Source organism: Bison bison, unplaced genomic scaffold (assembly GCF_000754665.1).
Source record: "Bison bison bison isolate TAMUID 2011002044 unplaced genomic scaffold, Bison_UMD1.0 scf7180017864313, whole genome shotgun sequence".
NCBI classification, from domain to species: Eukaryota; Metazoa; Chordata; class Mammalia; order Artiodactyla; family Bovidae; genus Bison; species Bison bison.
In genome coordinates, this window is record NW_011494885.1 from 3,239,740 (window position 1) to 3,240,046 (window position 307).

The 307-nt window shown below is 73.9% G+C and overlaps 1 protein-coding gene across 1 annotated transcript in view; it reads left to right on the top strand.

The window, feature by feature from the left end:
• Positions 1 to 258: 258 nt before the first annotated feature.
• NPAS1 (neuronal PAS domain protein 1) overlaps positions 259 to 307 on the top strand; it is a 16,461-nt gene continuing 16,412 nt past the window's right edge. The window contains exon 1 of the mRNA XM_010852713.1: positions 259 to 307. Within this exon, the coding sequence (XP_010851015.1) occupies positions 259 to 307 (49 nt within the window).

Genomic DNA, 307 nt, shown 5'->3' on the forward strand with positions numbered 1-307 from the left:
GAGCTTCGCCCGGAGCCCAGCACGGTGAGAGCTGCGGGCTGTGTAGCCTGGCCTCCGGGTAGGAGAAACTGAGGCCGCCTCCCGCGCAGCTCCTCGCCGGGACCCTGCACCCCACCCCGCGGACCTTGGTTTGCCCACCAGGTGTCCCACGCGCCCCCTCGGCGCTGAGCATTGCCTCCCGCTCCTTCCCGCTGCAGGAGACGCGGCTCTCGAGTCCCGCAGGCCGCTCTGAGCCCGCCTGAGCGGGTCCCCGCGGAGATGGCGGCTCCTTACCCCAGCGGTGGCGGGGGAGGTCGCGGCGGCAGCG